This window comes from Podarcis cretensis (assembly GCF_951804945.1).
Source record: "Podarcis cretensis genome assembly, chromosome: 9".
NCBI lineage: Eukaryota > Metazoa > Chordata > Lepidosauria > Squamata > Lacertidae > Podarcis > Podarcis cretensis.
The window spans coordinates 11,880,825-11,894,762 of NC_137178.1; the positions used below are offsets into that span (position 1 = coordinate 11,880,825).

The 13,938-nt window shown below is 44.0% G+C and overlaps 1 protein-coding gene across 2 annotated transcripts in view; it reads left to right on the forward strand.

Moving 5' to 3' along the window:
- Positions 1-13,938, forward strand: part of FRAS1 (Fraser extracellular matrix complex subunit 1) — a 386,075-nt gene that overhangs the window by 315,595 nt on the left and 56,542 nt on the right. Inside the window, exons 38-50 of one of the 2 annotated variants that reach the window (XM_079990647.1) lie at positions 1,856-2,007; positions 3,250-3,412; positions 3,762-3,894; positions 4,104-4,294; positions 4,700-4,853; positions 4,970-5,233; positions 6,530-6,718; positions 7,032-7,151; positions 9,994-10,173; positions 11,396-11,520; positions 12,154-12,294; positions 12,705-12,932; positions 13,448-13,561. In XM_079990647.1, coding sequence (XP_079846773.1) covers positions 1,856-2,007; positions 3,250-3,412; positions 3,762-3,894; positions 4,104-4,294; positions 4,700-4,853; positions 4,970-5,233; positions 6,530-6,718; positions 7,032-7,151; positions 9,994-10,173; positions 11,396-11,520; positions 12,154-12,294; positions 12,705-12,932; positions 13,448-13,561 — 2,154 coding nt within the window. The remainder of the gene's footprint in view (positions 1-1,855; positions 2,008-3,249; positions 3,413-3,761; positions 3,895-4,103; positions 4,295-4,699; positions 4,854-4,969; positions 5,234-6,529; positions 6,719-7,031; positions 7,152-9,993; positions 10,174-11,395; positions 11,521-12,153; positions 12,295-12,704; positions 12,933-13,447; positions 13,562-13,938) is intronic. The other variant, XM_079990648.1, reaches the window with a different exon arrangement.

Consider the following 13,938-nt stretch of genomic DNA (forward strand, 5'->3'; position numbering starts at 1 on the left):
CTGGATTTCATGGATTTAGCCCTTGAAGGTCTAAAGAGAAAAGCTTACAATAATAAATAATGTTATTATTTATACCCAACCACTCTGGGCGGCTTACAGCATACAGTATATGAGACTTGAGTTTCCAGTTCCTCCACTTTATGCTCATCCCATGTGACGCTCCAACTTGGAAGACTCTGTTGGCATTTTGAGTATTCAGGACTGTTACTTAACACAATGTTTAAATATATATGTATATGTATAACGGTCAGAATGCAGGACATACTATTCATGCTGCTGGTCCTATTTTAATACTGTTTCCACCTAAAATATCTCCTCATCCTGTTCTTTGAGGACTTAGATGACAAACTAAACTGGGCCTGCAGCTGACGCGTTGAGGCTACTGGCAAAATCCTTAATAAAAAGAACTGTGATTTGGAAAAAACGACACAACCAAAAAGGAGGGTGGCGGGTGTGTTAAGGAATTCTGAGCTGCAAAGGGGTTAGGCTGGGTATGCAGCTTGTTGATTCATTGCGTGAGTTTTAATCATTAATTGACTAATTGACTAATCTGCATAAATTTGCTTGTGAATAGAACATTAGTTCTGAAGAGGAAAGCATTCGTTCATTCATTTTGGAACAGCGGTTGGGGGCCCCACCCCATAAGTGCCGCTAATGGAATTGTCGGTACTTGCAATAAAAAATAATCAGCTTTTTTTCTTCTTCAAAAGTCTGCATCCTGATCAAGGGCACTCCCCCGCCCCCCAGTGATCAACCTAATTTGAATCAATTTATAGAACTGTACACTTGGGAGGGGGTCCTGAGGGTCATCTAGTCCAACCCCCGGCAAAGCATTTATGACAGATGGCCATCCAACCTCTGCTTAAAAACCCCCAAGGAAGGAGAGTCCACAACCTCTAGCAGATTTATTAACTAAGCATCAAAGACCTAGAATCCAATGAATTTTAGGGCTGCTCAGGCCTCGCATTTTGGCGGCGCTGTGGTCTAAACCACAGAGCCTAGGGCTTGCTGATCAGAAGGTCGGCGGTTCGAATCCCCGCAACAGGGTGAGCTCCCGTTGCTCGGTCCCTGCTCCTGCCAACCTAGCAGTTTGAAAGCACGTCAAAGTGCAAGTAGATAAATAGGTACCACTCCAGCGGGAAGGTAAATGGCGTTTCCATGCGCTGCTCTGGTTTGCCAGAAGCAGCTTAGTCATGCTGGCCACATGACCCGGAAGCTGTACGCCGGCTCCCTCGGCCAATAAAGCGAGATGAGCGCCGCAACCCCAGAGTCGGCCATGACTGGACCTAATGGTCAGGGGTCCCTTTAGCTTTACCTAACTTGGGAGATGTACTATCAGTTACAGGCAGGAATGTTTTTACACTGTGCTAGACTGTTTCATGCCCAGGCAGCCCAATCCTTGAATAAGTTAACTTTTGCATGAAATTATTCAAATCAGAGGGGGACATTGCACAACGTCTCTGATTTTGCCTAATTGAAGCCGTAACATTTAATATTTGCACTGTTTCTTCTGCTTCTGCTAGTTCTGGCTTCTGGTGCAAAGCACCAAAAGCAAAGTTTCAAAATGAGCACAGTGAAACGTCACTAGTGGTTGAAGCCAGTGTGGTGTAGTGGTTAGAGTGTTGGACCTGGGAGACCAGGGTTCGAATCCCCACTCAGCTGTGAAGCTCACTGGGTGACCTTGAACCCAATCACTGTCTCTCAGCCTAACCTACCTCACAAGGTTGTTTAAATGAGGAGGGAGAGAAATCATGTATACTCTAAATGACAAGAGTTCTGCTCTCCACCTGGTCTTGTTCCCCTCATTTTAGCCCGATTTAACTCCTGCTCTTTTTTGTCTCACTTCTCTCCTTAGGATAATAACTCTCCTGATTCCAAGATAAGGATTCAATTAATTTCCCTTCCCATGTATGGAACTCTGGTGCGGATAATACCCGGACAACATTCTCAGGAGTTTTCTGAAGTCTATAATTTCACAATGGAAGACATCAACAATAAAAGAATCAGGTAATCCTGGGGAGATTTACGAAATTCTTCCGAGCACCCTAAACCCTCCCTGCTCATTCAGAAATCCACAGTGCCACCTACAGGGAAGACAGGCACTGAACATCAACAATACTTTTATAGCCTGTCTCGCAGAACGTCTAATGATTGAGTGCTGATCTTTTCATGTTTTGTGGACTGAATTACTACTGCAAATAAGCGCTTCACAAACAAAGCTTATAAAATTATTCCCCCAGCACAAATGTGAAGGGTAGAGCAGGAAGAGAAAATGGAGAAGGTTTCTGTTTAAAGAAAGTGTTAAGCTGTTGGGTGCTTTTGGACTTGGAAAAAAAGATAACTGAGGGGAATATGGCTAGTGAAATTCTTTGCTAAAGTGCCCGTCTCCTAAGGCAGACGGTGTTTTGGGACTCCAAATCCTTCTTCTCAACACTACCTCTAACATTGTATGATGTACAGTATAATTTAGCACTGAAGAAAAGCAATATTTTTTTCCAGAGAGTTGAAGACAGGGGCCTGTATAGGCATAATGGGAAATCATAAATGAGCTTTGGGCTCATGTATTCCCCCCCAACAAGCCATGCGAATGAAATTGGAAAGTTCATTGCCACTTTGAAACAAACCATCATTCTCCATTGCATCTGGGCTCTGAAAACTGTGGTTTGTTTAAACTATGTTTTCAGAATGCACTGGGCTCAGAATACAGATCCTGTACTGTTCTAACAAGCCACAGTTTATGGAACTCAGATGTAATGGGAAACTGTGGCTTCTTAAAAAGGCTGAAGTGAAAGCTTCCAATTCCCCCTCTGGCCGCTGACTATGCTGATGTGAGTCAGATTCAAATATAATTTTATATTTGCCCTCCACAGGTTCCCCAGTCCTGCTATATAAAACTTAATCTAGCTGTGGGGAACCTGTGGCTCTTCAAACCTTCACCAGCCTCAGTCAGCATGGACAGTGGTGAGGGATGATGGGAATTGTAGTTCATCTGGAAAACAACATGTCTCCTGCCTCTGATCCAGTTCTTTGTTGTTTCTGCCTCTTCTTCTGGAGTTGTTAGACCACAGCTTTCCCAGTTGGTTTGTCTCACCCAGTAACAAGGAAGTGCGAGTCCTTTTCTCCTTCCCTCCAAGCAGATAAGACGGTGGTGGAGATTAAATTGTTGCAGAAAGGTTCTTAAGCACACAATGTAAAAGCCTTTCATCTGGCTGTCACTGTGTCTCAACTCCTCTCGCCTTTCCTATGCAGATACCTCACAGAGTTTGAGGCCTTCAGTCAGCCAGTCACCGACATTTTCCACTTTGCTGTTTTTGACGAGGACGGCAACCGGCTTGACAGCCAGATGTTCACCATCACTATCACTGCTGGCCAGAGCAAGCCTCCAGTCATCACTTTTGCTGACCAGATTGTGGTGCGTAAACAGCTGGGACTTGGGGGTGCAGGTTCAAAGTTGTAAGAGGAGCATTGCTTGTCATAGGCTGGACTGAAAACACCCTCCATTTTAAATTCTGAATGGGACTTAGAAGGAAGATAGTGACTATTCAGGGTCTCATGTGGCAATATATTTCCCATTGACCACTGCCTGGTCTTGATTCAGTCCTCTAGGAAGGTGCCGATGGCGAAGAGGGGAGATTTTCCTGTTTCCAGCCCTTTCCCCCATGTTATTAAAATTTGCACTTGTTAGGCCAGGAGTGGAATGGCAATACGTCAGCTAGAGCAAACTTCAGATGTAAACCTCAGTTTTGCTTTTGTGTTTTCAGGTGGATGAAGGAGGGAGAGTACCACTTAGAGCTCACCACTCCCTAACCATTGACTCCGATCTTGCCCAGGAAGGCTTAGTGGTGACAATTGCATCTTTCCCAAGATATGGGTACATTGAAAACACCAAAACAGGTAAGTTTGCAACCCTCAAAAACGGAAAGGTGGCTCCTTTGAATCTTAAAATAAACACTGGCAGATGAGGCTCCCCAGTGCATCCCACTTAATCTTTGAAAAACAGCAGCGACAAAAAAATCATTTGTCTTCTCTTTCTGCCTGAAAGCGTGGTACTATTTTAAAATAAAGTAAAGTATTATTTCATATTGGCATTGCTGTGTTTGCAGGTAGGCGACTTGGTGCTGGACACACTGCAAGCTCAGACCTCTCGTTCTCAATTCAAGATGTGGTAGAGAGCCATATCTATTACTTTCAAAGCGTCCATGAAAGTATTGAGCCATCCACGGACACCTTTAGCTTTTATGTCAGCGATGGCTTCAGCCAGTCGGAAACCAGCAGCGTCAACATCACCATCAAGGTGAGCTCACTTGTTGGGTTTGATTCATAAAACCTATTGCGTTTTGAGAGGATGCATGCATTATCCACTAGAAATCTGAAACCTCTCTTGTGATTAGTCTGAATATATGAAACCCCACAAATATTAATATGGAATATTAATTCAGATTGCTGGTATGTTTGTGCTGTTTGTGATACCTTAATGTTCTAGAAACTTAGAATTAAGTTGCCATTCTGATTTACCCAAAAAACCTGGACACACAGAGTTTCAGATTCAGCCGAAGCTGTTCGCATGTGTTTACATTTGCAAAACTGATTTTGAATCAGATACTGCAGCTTCTACTTGCATTTCTTATCCCCCACCCACTTATCTTTGTGGCATTGCGTGAGTGCACTGTCTTTCATGGATGTCTTTGTGTTATTGTAGCGTCTAAATGATGAGCCCCCGGAAATGGAGGTGGAGCCTGTCAAAGTGCAGGAGAGCGAAGGGGTGGTGATCACAAATTCATCCTTGATCTTGAAAGACCTGGACTCTCCGGACAACCAACTGGTCTTTGTAGTGACCAAGAAACCCACTTATGGTAAGATACAAGTTTCTGATATTGCTGAGCAAATGGTCTTCAAATTATTTTTTTAGGCTTTTATTACCTTACACGACCATCACATATGATAAAAGGTATGTTCACCTTATTCTCAGGTTATCTCCGCAAGAGACAGTCTCATCTGGATCCCTTGGATAATGGTCAAACCCTGTCCGAGGGCTCCACCTTCACCTACCAAGATGTCCTGGATGGACTAATCATTTACACACCAGGCAGTTCCAGTGTCCAGTCTGATGAGTTCAGATTTTCACTCTCCGACGGCCTCTATACGCAGACTGGGAAGGTGGAGTTTTCCATTGAGTTTTCCAAGTCGGAGCCACCCAGATTAGTTGTGAACAGGGGCTTGCAACTTTCTGCCGGTAAGGGGTGGGCATCAGCCGCACTTTTTGTGGCACTGGTAGTGATGCTGACAGCCAACTGAACAATCAGAACTTAACTCTCTGTATAAAAACTTTTTTTTTTTAATGCAATACATTGTGTGTGCAAAGAAAGATCCAGTACCTAAGTTCACTGTAACTCACTACATGTGTATTATGGTTTTATATCATTTTAACAGCAAAAGCTTCTTCATAGAGCCAAACAGGAACTGTAGTCTGGTTGAGAGATTCTTTGAGTTCCTTCTTAGCTCATTGTCCCAGAGCTACAATTCTCAGGGTCCCCTTAGGAAGAGGGAATAATTATTCAAGTAGTTTTAAGCCTGCAATGTTTTCTTGCTCAATAGGCCATTTTCTTCCTTCAAAATGCTTGCATGACATGCCCTATGCAACATCTTCTCTGAAGTTTAACTATACCTCAGGTACCATCTTGCCTCTCCCATATTTTGTTCTTTTGCATCATTTGGCCTCTCCTTCTGATCTGATTTTCCCATGGCTTAAACTGCAAATTTGCTTGGCAAAGGCAACATGGTTTTGGGTACAGCTCAACACCTGTTATTATCATTTCAAGGCATGTGACCCTATATAGTCAAGTAAACTACCCTAAGCTTATTGCAATGTCCAGTTGCAGCCAATGTAAATTTCAGTGGAGAAAGTAGAGGCAAGAAAGAGGCAGGGGCAATAGCAAATAAGAATTAGCACACACAATTCACACCGAATACCCTGTAGACTTGTAAACTTTTGCAAATATTAGTTCTCCCTTCCCATTTGTGGCCCTTCATTCAAGTCACCCTTCCCCCTCATCTAAAACAACAGTTCTGTTTATCCGAAATTCTGAATTATCTGAATGTTTTGGGGATGTTATCCCTGTTTACCTAGGATGAATGTGATTATACCACAGAGATGTTCATTATATTCCGGCTTGCACTCTTTATAAAGACTTGAGGAATGAGATTATCGCCCCTCTTTTATTGTCCATTCCAGGTTGCCCAACCACTGCCACAGTGTCCTTTCTCTTGGCAGATCAAGATGAGCAGGTGACAGCAAAGGTTGCAAGGTTTATAGCTGGGGTAGTCAGAATAAGATCCACTATTTGACTATTGATTCAAAACCCTAAAATGTATTTTATATAATTGACTTTTTATTTCTATTCTTTGTATAACACATATTGTTGTTTTATTGCTATGGCCGATGGCTGATGCAAATAAAGATTCATTCATTATATTCAGAATGATTCTGCAAGGAGGAATAGCAGGTATTTGACTTTATTTTGCCATTTAGGCTCTGTGGCAGTCCTTACAGACCAGCACTTGAAGGCCACAGACTCAGATTCGGATGACCTGGCTATCAGATACATCATGAAGAAAGACCCTGTGCTTGGAGTTCTGCGTATCCGTAAAAGAGATTCCCTTGATCAGATCTCTGCCAAAGGACCAGTGAGAAGCTTCACACAGGCAGATATAAATAAAGGTGAGCACTCCCAGTCCCTGTTCCACAACTGAGTTCCGTCGTGTATGTGTGTTCAGTTGAGTCTCACAATCCCGGATTGATGCTTTTGCACAAAACTGGATTTCTAAAAAGGTTTGTTTTCCCTCTGCCAGGCTAGTGCTGGCTCAGTGGGTAGTTGTCTCGCTCCTCAGTAGAGTTTGGAATAGGGATCGTTTACATCAGCTTAATGTACCCTGCCCAAAATTACGTTGACTTCCTGTCGTTTGGGTGGCTCATAGTCACAGACACCAAGAAGACAGTAACACAAGCTCATTCTCATTCTATCTCCCCACAGGACAGGTGGAGTACAGCCATGAGAAAGGTCATCCTGGTGGGACATTTGCTTTAGTTTTCGATGTGGCTGATGCGGAAGGAAACAAAATGGTGGACCAGGCGTTTACACTTCGGGTAATGGGTAAGGCCAAGGGATTCTGCTGCAAACCCTCATTTTCTCTTTGGCAAGGAAGGCAACTTGGCTGTTGTTAACTGGAAACAAGGAAATTAAGGAGGGAACATGGTTTCAGCAGAGGGGGAAGCAGGGCCAGATTTAGGTTTGATGAGGCCCTAAGCTCCTGAAGGTAATGGGGCCCTTCATATGTCCAGCTGTCCTTTGTCAACAACAAATTGTCACGGTTTTTTGTGTTGAGTATATGCTATATGGTAATTTATGGACCTATCTAAAGCCATTTGCACATGTTGCCATGCAACCAATCCATGCAGAATGTAGGCCCCGTATATTTAGAAATGAGCAAACCAGTGATATTTTAGGGAGAAGGCTAGCAGGCGGGGCCCATGACTTACATCACAGGAGCCCACACAACACAAAACACTGTTGCTGTATGTAGGTTTTATTTTATTTGTTTTTATCTTATATTTTGGAAATGTACATCCCAGGGTTTTTTCCTTAAAATTTTTGGGGGTCCCCAAGAGAGTGGGGCCCTAAGCTATAGCTTGTTTAGCTTATATGTAAATCTGGCACTGGGGGGAAGGATTCTGAGCCATTAAAAGAATGAGGCAGGGAATCCAATTCTGTGACATCATAGCCTCAACATCTCGTTTAATAGTAATTGATGTTCTTATTTTCCCTAATAGTAAGTAATATACATGTTACCATGACGTTAGTCAGGAGGGTTTCACAGGTTAATTGTGCTTTATCCCCTGATATGTTAGGTACGGGTAGACAAAGTGCAGATCTCAATATGATTTTGAGCTGAGACACCCATCCTTGCTGAGTCTCGCCAATGGCCACACTGGCTGGGGTTGATGGGAGTTGATGTCCAACAACATCTGGAGGGTATCACTGGGGGCATCCCTGTCTTGTTGTTCAAAATCATAGAATCATAGAAAGGTACAGGTGGAAGGGACTGCAAGGAACATCTACCTGCAATGCAGGAATCTCAGCTAGATCATACATGACAGATGGCCGTGCTTAAAAACGTCCAAGGAAGGACAGTCAGTCACATCCTGAAATATAAGAAGCTGCATTACGCTGAGTCGAGAACTTGGTCCATTTAGCTCAGTATTATGTACTAGTAGCATTGCTCTAGGATTTCAGTCAATGGTCTCTCCCAGCCATACCTGGAGGCACCAGGGAGTCGGTGGTTCAAATCCCCGCAACAGGGTGAGCTCCCGTTGCTCTGTCCCTGCTCCTGCCAACCTACCAGTTCGAAGGAACGTCAAAGTGCAAGTAGATAAATAGGTGCCACTCGGGCGCAAAGGTAAACGGCTTTTCCGTGCGCTGCTCTGGTTTCGCCATAAGCGGCTTAGTCATGCTGGCCACATGATCCGGAAAGCTGTCTGCAGACAAACGTCGGCTCCCTCGGCCAGTAAAGCGAGATGAGCGCCGCAACCCCAGAGTTGTCCATGACTGGACTTAACTGTCAGGGGTCCTTTACCTTTACCTTTACCTTTACAATGAGTTATGGCTCTTCTCCAATCAAGTACCATTACAAGATTCTTAATCATTCTGCAGTATTTTTTTATCCCAACTTCCAAGATGATGCCAGCTGCAGTATTTTTCTGCATCACCTAAAAACAAATAAAGCTTTGGGTTGGTTTTTTTACTTCAGAACGATTGTTTTTAAGCATAATATGCAAATTATTAAGGGGTGGGGTTTTTTGCCCATAAAGGTTTTTACTGAATTTTAGACTTTATCACAAAAATGTTTAAAAGAAAGGAAGCTAAAACAGAGAAACTTGCAGAAGTATAGAAGAAAAAATACAAATTAGAGGGAAGACATGCCTGTAGAGTATGTGATATCATAACAGACCAAGGATACAGATATCAGGGAAAATATCATTTACTTAGAGTGGACCTATTACAATGAATGAGCCTATCCTAGCCATGGATATTGATTTTACTGAGCTTACTCTGAGTTAGTAATCAGACCCTCTGGCTTTCTATTTAAGAAATCCATGTTCCTTGCTCCATTTCCAAAGATATTTTAAAGAAGACTGCCTACTCTATAACAATACTTTAACAGAACTGCTTAAAATATATTTAAAATGCAATAAAATAGGCAATAGTGCAATAGTTAACTGGGGTGGGGTGAATCAGAATTAAAGCATTTAATCAGTTAATTTGCTAAAAACTGTTTGCTAAACTATAAAAGGATGCTCTGATTTGTTCTTTGGACTATTTAATGCAAGTAGGGACACGGGTGGCACTGTGGGTTAATCCACAGAGCCTAGGACTTGCTGATCAGAAGGTCGGTGGTTTGAATCCCCGCGACGGGGTGAGCTCCCGTTGCTCTGTCCCTGCTCCTGCCAACCTAGGAGTTCGAAAGCACATCAAAGTGCAAGTAGATAAATAGGTACCACACCGGTGGGAAGGTAAACGGCGTTTCCGTGCACTGCTCTGGTTTGCCAGAAGTGGCTTAGTCATGCTGGCCACATGACCCGGAAGCTGTATGCCGGCTCCCTCATCCAATAAAGCAAGATGAGCGCTGCAACCCCAGAGTCGGCCACGACTGGACCTAATGGTCAGGGGTCCCTTTACCTTTATATAAAAAGTGGAGATGACAAACGCCATCTTAGAAGGCGTAGCCCCACTTTTCCTTTTCCTCTGGAGGAAACACCTGTTCTCAGATGATGCCAAATGTATGCAAATTTAACTGATTGATATGCTAAAACGCATATGGCCAATTGGCTATGATTTCATTAACCGGGTAGCAGCCTAGTTTAGAATATTCACAAGAGGCAGGAAGACGGAAGAATGGAAGCTGTTGATCTTATCCTTTTGCCTCTGATTCTCCCAGAAGATCGGTTGCCACCATCCGTCATTGTCAACACAGGACTGGCCCTGGACGAGAACTCGGTGAAGAAGATCACCACTCTTGAGTTGTCCGCTGTGGATCAGGACAGCGAGCCAAGTGATCTCCTGTACAGGATTACTAAGCAGCCCCAGTTGGGGCACCTAGAGCACTCTGCATCACCAGGTTTGCAAATGTTCACTGTTTTTTGAGCAATATCAAGGCAAGTGCTTGACAAGACTTAACTGTATGCTTTTAAGGCAGGGGTGGGCAATATTTTCCCCCGATGAAGGAACATTAACCATTGGGGAAAGCCCATCTTGGATACTGAGGTTATTAATATTGTGTGTTTGGAAGCAGTTGAGTGAATTAAAACTGAAATTCTCTAGTCTGGAAAATACAGTTCAAAAGCTTAAATCACAGAGGTTGACCCAAAACAAACATTTCTACCAGATGGATGGGGTATAAATTATTATTATTATTTTAAGAATGCATAAAGAATGCATAATATCTTATACTGATCCCAGCATAGGTAAAATATATTAGATTATGAACATCTTCCACCCAGAGCTAAAAATCAAAGCTCTCTCTCTTCTTCATTCCAGCCTCCATTAGCCTGAGGCTGTTTTCCCAGAGAAGAGATTAGCACATTAATTCTCTCCAGTAGCTTGAGAACAAAGAGTCACTCCATCCAAGATGGAAGCCAACAGATTAGCATATGCATAAACTTGTAATACATTCTGATGCCTTGTGAATGAGGCAAAAAGATACAGTCCCATGATACAGCCCCACAGAATTTGGTGTTAGGCGCCCTGAACCCGGCCCTGGCTGGGGAGGGCGGGGTATAAATAAATTATTATTATTATTATTATCAATCTGTTAGGCTCTCTTTTCAGCTCTTCTTTAGCTTCAGTGGAAATTTCCATGCCATGCATTACAGTATGCATGCAGACCCATTGCAGAGTTATTTTCCATTTCAGTATACAATTATACTTAACATGGGATGGGCGGAGACAGAATAAAAATTGGACAGCCTTTGGAGAATTGTTCCTTCTCTTTGTGCTATACCAACCCTTCTCCACCGCTTTTGCGTGTGTGCACACATATGTAGAGGAAGCAATTTCTGCGGGAAGGGGTTCTGTTTGGATTTCCCACCTCGGACACTGATATGCCCAAGATTATGTCCCGAACGACAAATGAATTTTGTGCTTGAGTTGTACAAATGTAACTACTCTGCATTCTTCTTTGGGTTGATTGTGGGGTAGGTGACTCATCTATCCAATCGCAATTTATGAGTAGGGCAGCCCTAAACAGTTTTGTTTCTCTAAGGGAAGTTTCTAGTCCATATGATTGCAGAATCATCAGCTTGCTGCTGTTTTCTTTCCCCTGCCATTTCCTGCTACTCTAGGCAGAAGGATTAGCTCCTTCAGACAGGCAGACCTGGTCTCCCGCAACATACAGTACATCCATACCAGCGAGGAGGAGAAACATTCTGACACATTTGCCTTCTCCGTTTCCGATGGCACACACGAGGTGAGTGGATTTCCTTTGTTCTTGGCAAAATTCAGCTTCAGGCGGGCGTCCATCCATATTTGTTTGCACAAAGTTTCCAGTGAGGTTATCCAAAGCCAGCTGTTTATTGTGCATACACTCTGATTTTTTTATAGGAAGGTTGGTCAACATTGTGCAAAGCAATCATTTTATCCACACTTTCCAGGGCATTTTCCCGTAACTTAGTCAAATTTTATGGGGAAAGGGGGAAGTTGGCAAGTTGTGTAAGAGATTGCCAAATCCACTGAAGTATGGAACCTGAAAAGACCCTGAAGACCCTGATGTTGGGAAAGATGGAGGGCACAAGGAGAAGGGGACGACAGAGGACGAGATGATTGGACAGTGTCCTTGAAGCTGCCAGCATGAGTTTGACCAAACTGCGGGAGGCAGTGGAAGACAGGAGTGCCTGGCGTGCTCTGGTCCATGGGGTCACAAAGAGTCGGACACGACTAAACGACTACACAACAAAATGGAACCAGAATTTGCCAGTATGCAACTGAATTCCGCCTGCAAAATTTCAAGAGCGCCGCAAATGCTCAGGCAGAGTTTGTCCATGGAAGTCGCACTAGATGGGAATCTGGTTTTAATTTTTGCTTCATCTGTTTTCCCCTGTAGGTGAGCCAGAATTTTGACATCACCATTAACCCGGTAGACGACTCTTTGCCTGTTGTGCAGAGCCCTGGGATGAGGGTGCAAGAAGGAGTGAGGAAAACCATCACAGAGTTTGAGCTTAAAGCCACAGACATGGACACAGAGGTGAAGCCCTTTCTGTGTCTTTCCTCCTTGAAGCACTGCAGAAGTCTGCAAAATCCATTTGGAATAAGAACTGTCCTGTGTCAGGGACGAGTGTGCCCCAGGAGAAGGGAGGGAAGGAGTCTGACTCGGGAGAGGGGAGCAGTGACTTGTGGGGGGCCCTGTACCAGACAGGAGGCAAGAGTCAGAGGCAGGGGGTGCTCCAGAGCTGGAGGGCTGAGCAAGGAGGGGTTGGAGGAAGAGGCACATTAGACAAGTGAAGGTCCCTACCCTCTCCTGCACCACTGTCTCCCAGAACCAGGAGGGGGTTGAAAAGGGAGGAGCAGAAGAAGAGTTTTCACACATGCATAGTCTCCACTTATCTTGATCCCAGCTCTTCAGGTCCCCTTCACACATTCCCTTCTTGCTCACAGGCCAGATCCATCACATTCACGATCGTGCAGCCGCCACGGCATGGCCAGATCGAACGGACCAGTGATGGGCACCGCTATCGCCAGACCCACACCTTCACAATGGAGGATGTCTTCCAGAACCGGATCAGTTATAGTCATGATGGGAGCAACTCCCTGGAGGACCGCTTCACCTTCACTGCGTCCGATGGATCCAATCCCTTTTTCGTCGTGGAGGAGGATGGGAAAGAGGTTGGTGGGGAAACCATTTCTGGGTTTAGAGCTCAGTCTGCGTCCATCCTGACATGCGGTAGTATCGTATGTAGCTTGTACAATTTCAGGTTGAGAAGCGCAAATTTCAGTGCTTCCCTGTGGGTGGCAGTTGATGGGTAGAGACCTCCATATCCACAGAAAGCTAACATGTTAAGGGGGGAAAAACTTAGTCAAGAACTTTTCTCCCTTTTCAGCTGGCTGGGAGACTGTGCCTTAGTTTTCCTTGATTTCGTAGGGGACTGCTCAAACATGTGCTCTCCCTACCGACAGTCTGAAATGATACAGTCCAGCAAGAGTTGTACCATCTGATTCTGCTGCCAGTGTAACTATTATGGGTTAGTCAGTCTAATTCTGCCCTCAGAACGCAATGCAAGTAGCAGAAACGGTGCAATCAATCCCGTGAAATATTTCCTGGATATTTCAAGAGGGAGGGCGGGGGTTACGTTCAAACGGTATATAAATTTTACGAAATAACAGCACAAATGTTTTCTCAGCTTGTGACTGCTGTGCCCCAGTTGTTCAGAGTGGAAATTCTTCCTGTGGATGATGGAACCCCGAGAATTGTCACAAACTTGGGCCTGCAGTGGCTGGAGTACATGGATGGCAAGGTAGATTTTCACATTTGCTTTGTTTTCAAGTCACACGTTTTGGTGCATGGAGAAAATTGGGAAAGGCTACTGGATAGGTGTCAGAGGCGCAGAACAGGAAATGGGCAACTTTTCCAGGTCTTGAAAGCTGCATTGGCAATATAATTTGAGGACTATTTGGGCTCGAGCCCTGTCCTCCTGACCCAGATATTCTTACCTGCCCCGCTTCTGGATTTGCCCTCCCTGTTAAACCATAATATGAAGTATGTGGGGGTTGCTTAAATTTATTCTATATTTATTTAGATCTTTTCATTAGGCTATTGTTTATGAGCATTTGTAGTTTGTTTACATTTTTGCAATTGTTAAGAGTGAAGGGCGTTAATTTTCTGATGCTGTGG